An 8192-nucleotide genomic window follows, 5' to 3' on the forward strand; every position below is an offset into this window, starting at 1 on the left:
ACCATTCCCCTCCCAGAAACACCATGTTCTAACGAAGCTCGAAATGACTCGGTCAGGGCAAGGATGGTGGAGACTCAAGATTTGTCTCGCCTTTCTTTCAGCCAAAATCCGAAGCAGGGACTCGTCACGTCACACTTTCGGCGTGATTGAGCCGAGGACACACATCATCAGTACTACCCGCTCTCTCATGAGCATATCTAATATGACACCAGTGTGTTAGGAGTCAGGACTGGGGCAGGGACTAAGTGCCCCTGCTTCTTCCTCTCTTCGTTCACTGGCGCTTCCTTTTGCCTCTCTTTCTTCCTTCTCATCTCTTCCCTCTTCTTCTCCTCCTTCTTTTACTCATGTCCTCCATCTTCCTCATTCATCTCCTCCATCCTCTTCTTCCTTCTCCTTCATCTTCTTCTTCCTTCTCCTTCATCTTTTTCTAAAGAAAGTTCTTCTCTCAATATGAGCAATACTGAGACAGAGATTGGAGAGACTTTGAAGACGAGTTTAACAGACACCTGAGTGTTTACTTATCTGTATTGCGGATATTATTGTTGCTTCGGCAGTTCACCTTTTGTATAGGCTGGTTTAAGCCCCTCTTTGTACGTTGTAATAATTTTTCATATTAATAAAAATTGTTGTTATTTTACTTCGCATGTTCTGTTTCTATGTTTTTACAAGTTTACAAGCGCTGCTCGGCACAATAATATAGCATTTGAATCAATGACAACTAAGGCCAAAATACTTGCTAATAAAAAGATGTCACCATAACTTTAATAGAATTATTTGACACAGCAATGCCTATCTGTGAATAACGATACTTACCCAAAACAATGCCGAGATTAGAACTGGATGCTCTATGCGGTGTAGGAAGTAATCATCCGAGGACATATCTCCCGCAAGAATGAACAGCCCCCGTAGGCTACCGAATAGTGGGGCGTCTCGCCATCATCCTAACACTTTTATCGGCCTTAACATTTTACAGTATTTGAGCCGAGGGCTTTCCCCATCCGAGTAGTGGGCGTCCCAATAGGCTTGAGTCCGAGGGCTTCGCAACGCCTTGGTTCTGTTCAAAACCTAGTTTTGTCATCCAGGTAGTTGGTTTCCCCATAGGCTTGAGTTCAAAGGCTGTAGTTCAGTTTCTCCCTTTCCTCAGGTATTTCGCGAGGTGCCGAGCAGGAGGTTGTCCTCGGCAACGGCTATTCCTCGGCGTGGGCCGTTGTCCCTGGGCCCTCATGCAGAACGGGCCTGGGCCGCGAATTCACTAGGCCCACAAGTTAAGAGGTATTTCTGTAGTCTTTGGTCACGCGGTACTTTTTGGCGTCCCAGTGTTCGAGGTGCACCTTCCCGAGACTCCTTTAATCCCATGGTTGCAGGTGGCGTTGGAGATTGAGCTGGAGCCATTTTGTTTGTAGCGTTCCTTGGGACGCTGCGTGAATTAAATGCCACCACCTTATCTTTTTAAATAAATAGGAGAGAAAGTTGTTTCACCTACGCACCAATCCTTCAGTTTCCTCCCAAATCACAACTCCCATATCCAGTGCTATCACCCCTTAGCATAACATGTTTGAGGCGAGGGTTGGGGAGAAGGAACTCTCTCCGCCACAGAGGCACCGTGTCTTCCTGAGACTCAGAATAGTGAGGTACGGGCAAAGGAAGCATAAATTCAAGAGAATATTCCGCTTCGACAGAGGGGAAAGGGTGTTTCTCCCTCTTTTAGTCAAAATCTGAAGCAGGTTCTGTTCATGCCAGAATTTTGGTGTGTCCGAAGGAAGATTCTCCGCCATCGTCGCCTCTGCCCTGTCGCAGGCAAATTTTTGGTGAAGGCTCCTCAACTTCCGGCTCCCTGCACCTTTCCTTCAGCGGTGTGAGGCTCAAGTTGGGTTTCTTTTGCTGCCTGAGTTATGGGCATGTAAAAGTATTGAGGAAGAACAAGGTCTTGGAGCAGTAGCCAACCTCTCCTCTGTGCCACTTCCTCGGCTTTATCTTATTCTCTTGTATCTTTCTTTTCGATTATGTAGTGAGCTTTGACATAAGCTGATTCCAGCTTTTCATTGTACGCTGTACTATTTCTTTGTTTTAGTAAAAATGGAAATTTATTTACTTGTTTTGAATACTGTTCTTTTGGCAACACCACTTTGTGAATGGGTGTGCTCCATGTGTGTGTTTCTCCTCAGCGATATTTAGAGCAAAAACCCTTAAAACACAATCCAACTAATTCTAATTTACCGACACTACCAGGCATAATAATAACAATTCATAGTAAGTTAAACTTAGGAAACTAACCGAGATAACGGTTGAACGTTCTGTAATAAGTGCGAGAATACTGTCCGAGAACGATAAATTCTAAATAATTCATCCGAGGGGGTGACCGAGCATTGAATGACTTCGATTATGCTTTTGGAAACATGTTGCTCCATTCCGTACTGGTCCCTTTGGTGTTGAGGATCCGAGGGCAAACTAGAGAATCCATGTAGTTCAGGAATTAACCCAATTGTTAATGGAGAGTTTTCCTCGGGGAGATTCTAAGGTCCACGTAACGTAGTTTTTCCTTGTAAGTAGTTGGTTTCCCCAGAGGCTTGGGTCCGAGGACCATACAAGGTCTTGGTTCTGTCCAAAACTTGTATTCTCTTTGTAAGTAGTTGGTTTCCCCAGAGGCTTGGGTCCGAGGACCATACAAGGCCTTGGTTCTGTCCAAAACTTGTATTCTGTTTCTTAATTTATCTACTTCCTAAAGGTTAGCTCCTCGAATAAGGTGGGGGAAGCTAGCTTGATGTTTAAAGCCCTTAGACTTGCCATGCCACTGGCATTACGAGGCGTAGCCCCTAGTGGGAACTTGTGTAGGAATAACAACAATGTGTCGCCGGTCATAAAGGCATCGTCGTAGACCCTTGTTCGACAAAAGCTTAACTCCACCGCCGCTCGAGCTAATGCGCAAGCCTTTCCCACAGATGGTGCCAATTGTAGGGACACGTTCTGCAACGAACCGCAGTAGAGTTGGGTTCGCACGTGAATGGGCCCACACAATATCATTTGTAGAGAGTGGGTTCGAAAGGCTAGGCCTCGGTTACCCAACGGTGGGTTTTTGTGGTGCTCATATGTGATTAAGGTGTCTTCACCCTTGGAGTCTTTCTCCTGGAGGTGGACTGGGAGGCCCTTCCTTTTTGGCCAGTCTTCCCAGCCCCCTCTCCAGATTACTTATTTTTTCTTTTATACTAGCCTGCGTTCACTTTCCTTCGTCCATGTGTAGGGTCGACCTTTCCAAGATTGATACTTGTCCCGTCAGTCCAAGACCAAAGTTGTTGGGAGTGGTTGATAAAGCTAAAGAATACGGCTCTGTTAGGTGCAGAGCTATGTATGGGGAAGGTAGTCAGGGCAGCCTTTCCTAGATATTTTAGATTTTCTTTCAAGTTTGTCCCTATACCGTTTTTGCCCCTCTTCTTGGTGGAGCTTTGGGTCAGCCGAGGACTGCACTGTCCTCGGTTGCTTCTCCGAGCCAATTGGTGCTTTACGTTATTGAGTTTGGACTATAACCTTCTTCGGCTTGGGCCTTAGGGCTCCCCATGAATAAGTGGGCCTGGCCCATAAATTGTTGGGCCCCACAGTTAATATTAACCCTTTTTTTTATACTCCCCCGTTCCAATTTATTTGTTCTCTATTCTATTTTGGGGGTCCTAAAATATTGTCCTATTTTAAAAAAAGGTTTGGCTTACTTTTAGTACTTTTTTAACTGGAGGTTTCCTTTTATTTTAAATACGCAATTGCAAGTGGTAGTAGGTTTTAATATCCACATTTTATTTAGTTAGTAGGTGATGTGATAGTTTCTCATTAAAATAAAAGGATATTTCAGTTAACAAAATACTGAATGTAAGGCAAACCCTTTCTAAAATTAAAAACCATTAATTTACTAATACTCCTATTATGCCCCTACTTTATTTCCAAAACCATTTTTAATAAATTTATTTAAGGATAGTTTTAGAAAATTATACATTTTTATACAATAGACAGGATAAGGTATTCTAGTATTCTTCCTTTTTTAGTAATAAACTAGTCTTTAACCCGCACAATGCGCGGGATATTCCTAACAATGCAACTTATATCGTAGAGGCATTTTTTTTTTTTTGGGTTAGTTTTCTATTATTTTTTTAAAAGTCAATACTTTCTATTCAACCCAATTCAAGTCTGATGCAATTTCTAGTTACAATTTATCCTTGATACAATTGCAATAAAATATATGTTTCCTTCAAAAAAAAAAAATAGGAAAGATAAGTTATTTAATTATTTGTGAAGCATTTGGATTGGAATTTTAGAGCTTCAACAATTATGAGGGAAGCAAGTGGAGAATTATTAGTTAAACTTTCTGCTACTTCTATTTTTTGATTGTTGATGGAGTTGGCAGCCTTTGGTTTTCCTACAACATTTTTTTTTTTTTTTGTTTCTTACAATGTTTGACATTTAAGGAAAACGATTCATCAAAATGTGTATAACATATCCATATTACATACTTTAAGCTTAACTTTCTTATGCAACTGAAGATTAATCAAATAAAGATGTGGACACATTTATACTAAATTATATTCATAGTGAGCTGAAAACCATTAAAAGTGCAACTATATTTTTTTCCCCAAACCAATACATGCCATGATCATCAACATGAAAATTCTCTTTAAGAATGAAAAATGCATAATAAGTTCCTTTAGTTATATATTTAAACTCAATCATGTGAGTTTAAGTGTAAAGAGCACTACAATATTTAGACATGCAGAACCCAAGAGATCCCCCTACACTAAGCCAGTCAAAAGCATTGAAGTAAGTATCTCAATTCTAGTATGTTTACTTTAAAATTTTATTTATGTAAAACTACTGCTGGTTTGTTTTCATTTATATTTTAAATGTTTCCTTGAAATCAAAGTAAATAAGCAGATCATTGACCTTTGTGAACAATGACAACTCCAACACTACAAAGTATAAGGTGGTGGTTATGGTTTGGAGGCATTCCTCTATGAATATTTCAAACATATTACCAAAAAAACAAAAGAGAGAAAAAGAACCTTGGATCGAAAAGATAGTAACTGGCATCATACAGCTATGGGCCATCCTTGGCCTTCTCTTTTGTAGGCGTCTATTTTATGAGTCAATAATACAACCATCTTTTAATACCTCTGAGTCTATAGTGCAATCATCTTAATGGTATTAAAAGTCAGAGGATTTGTTTTGCACGTATATATTTTCTGAACAACATAATTCTAAAGAATTAAATTCAAGTCCATAAGACATTTTGTCAAACACGTATCATGCTATAAAACTCAGCCAGCAGTCAAGCAGTTAAGATAAATCTGTTGTATATTAATTAGCAGCCCAAGTATTAAAACAATCTAAATATCTTATCATTTGAATTATAAGTTTGGAGTACTCCCAAAAATAAATTCAAACATTCCAAGCAAAGCCAAATCATTTCAAAGGCTGCAGAATGAAGAAGTAACTGAATTTAAAATCAGGAAAAAAAAAACTGAAGATTTTGGTAATCTAACAATAACAGCATATGTAAAATTCAAGGCGCAATCAATTAAGATAAACAATCCTTCTCCAAAATAAAATTAAGATAAACATTATACATAAACTAAATTGTTTGTGAGATCAATGCATGCCACTATTTGAAGGCCAAAGAGGTATTATGTACTAAGTGTGATTCAATAACATATAATTAATAAACACCAGAAAACTAATCTTCATGCTGATCATGGTAGTATACACTAAAAAATGGCATAAAAAATTATTTTAAAATAAGATCAATGTGAAATAAGATATTTAACAGAAGTAATAGAAGTCCAAAAACAAATAGGAAAAATTACAAAGTGTCTCAGATAAGAAAGGTGAAGAAGTAAAAAATCTGTGTTAGTGAAAGATTGCTTTATAGAGAGTGGAGGTATTCCGTCAACTCCAAATCCCCATGCTTTTGATTCTCTCATCACCTTTTCTACTTTCTGCTCTATACACAGATGGACAATCAATGATAGATAAACAGGGAAAAAAAATCTAATAAAAGCATCATACATAGGGGAACAGATCAAGCATGAAAAAAGAGTAAGAAAGCAAAAAATCTGGAGAACATTAATAGAAAAAATCTAAAGGTCTAAAGCCTTCTTCACAATTGTCTTTGACAATGATCATAATCATTGCCCACGACCTTATCATTCCACAATTGCCACATTACAATGAAATTTTCAATGCCATACATATAAAGTCAATATATATTCCAATTTGGATGCCCACCAAAAGCCAAACACAAACAGAGAAACCAAGATATTGAATCAGAAATCTAACAAAAAAGCAAAAGACGCTATCCAATATTGATTCAGTCTGCTCTCTGCGATGATTGCAAAATTACCCCCCAAAAAAAATCATCCAAATATCCAAACCAAAACCAAAGCTAAGCAAAAACAAATTATAACCAAAATACCTTTATCGAAACCATATTTAACCCAAATGCCTCAATGAAAACCCTATAATCAACACAATAAGAAATAGAGAAAGCAAAAAGGTAAAGGAAACATTAATGAAAGACATTTGAATTAAAAAAAAAAAAAAACAGAATACATTAGAAAGCAAATAGAAAGCCAAGGAAAAACATACAAAGAAAGAGCACCCAAAAATAGAGCATTACCCCATCAATTAACCATGCAAACTACTGGTAGAAACAATATTTGATTAAGAGAGAAACCAAAAAAAAAAGCATTATGCTAACCCCCTCAATCTTCTCATCGTTAACCAAATCGTCATTCGTTTTCTTGACTCCCGGCTCCGTCTTCGTCTCTTCATTCACATTCGGCTTGCTTACACACACTAATTCCTCTTCCTTCACAGGATTCTGAACCATTTCAACCACTCCACCCTTCAATTCCTCGTCGAAAACCGGCATTGACTTGTCCTTCTTGGAACCCCCTTCTCCGACCAATTCCGATTCTCCAACGTGCCCCTTCGGCTCGTCGTCGCTCGTTAGGTCCACCACGTCGCTTTTCGCTTCCTCCTCGCTCATCGAATCGCCTAAATCCTTCTCCTTCTGATCCATAACTTCGTCGTTCTCGGCGTCCTTCGGATCCAGCTTCTTCAATTTCTTGCTTCTATTGGTCGCCACAGCCTCATTCCGGGTCTTCCTGGACCGGGTCCGACCCAAGGACCCGCAAATCTCTGATTCCGCCTTCATTGCGAAGGCGAACTCGTGCTTGTGACCCGTTCGAACCCATGATAGCAACACGAACTCCTCCGAATCCGTACCGTTCGCCATATAGACATACACAAAGATCGATTCAAATCTGATTTTTTCAAAAAAATAAAAATATTTGAGGAATTCAATAATATAGAGAGAAAGAAACAAATACGTGAATCTTAAATTGGAAAAAGATTAAATTAAAGAACAAACCTGTAGCCTGGATTAAAGGGATTGAATATTCTTGAAGAAAAAGATTAGGGTTCGTGAGAAGAGAGAGAGAGAGTTTGGGGATATTGGAAGAGAATGTACGGCTCTTCTTCAACTTGATTGGTGTCTGATGTTTTGGGTTTCAGTTTTTGATCTCTCGATCTCTCTCTCCTTCTCCGTTCTCAGTAACGCAAGTGTTTTTTGGGAGTATTGTAAGCCCTTTTTCCCTTTCCCTGTATCGCAATATTGGCAGGGTTTTTTGTTTTTTAAGAGAGAGAATGTTAAGTAGTCTGAAACGATCAGTAGATATTTTTTAATTTCTACGTTTTTTTTTTCTTTTAACAGTTTTTTTTTTAATATAAACAATTACAGCCAAACGATGTTAATTTTTTGAAAACAATATAATGTATCGCTTTTTAAAGTTATACATGTCTGAATTTTAGGTAGGAACTTTTCCTATTTGTCATTATCTCCTTAATTCTAGGAACTCATTTTCTCTAGCTTCTGCTTTTATATATATATAGATATTTTAATCAAACCTAAATATCTATATAAAAGTTAATATAATGAAAATATGAATTTGAAGTTTACTTTGGTATCAATTTTAATTTATTGAGTTATGTGATAAATAAACTTTTGGGATATGTTCATTTGTAAAGTTGCAATTTTGCTTTTGATAAACCAAGTATTGTTATATACTTTAAATTTTGTTTTAATTAAATTATAGCTTTTTGTTTATAAATCGTGTTTCACTTAGTCATATATATATTTTAATTATAAATGCCTA

At 38.0% G+C, this 8192-nt stretch overlaps 1 protein-coding gene across 1 annotated transcript; it reads right to left on the reverse strand.

Annotated features, from left to right (window-relative positions):
* Positions 1 to 6656: 6656 nt before the first annotated feature.
* Positions 6657 to 7682, reverse strand: LOC126706081 (uncharacterized). Its single transcript, XM_050405346.1, has 2 exons — positions 7409 to 7682; positions 6657 to 7301 (listed from the first exon to the last, which is right to left on the reverse strand). The coding sequence occupies exon 2, from the start codon at positions 7271 to 7273 to the stop codon at positions 6674 to 6676; it is 600 nt and encodes a 199-aa protein (XP_050261303.1). The 5' UTR covers positions 7274 to 7301; positions 7409 to 7682; the 3' UTR covers positions 6657 to 6673.
* Between the last annotated feature and the right edge of the window lie 510 nt (positions 7683 to 8192).

Source organism: Quercus robur, chromosome 11 (genome assembly GCF_932294415.1).
Source record: "Quercus robur chromosome 11, dhQueRobu3.1, whole genome shotgun sequence".
NCBI lineage: Eukaryota > Viridiplantae > Streptophyta > Magnoliopsida > Fagales > Fagaceae > Quercus > Quercus robur.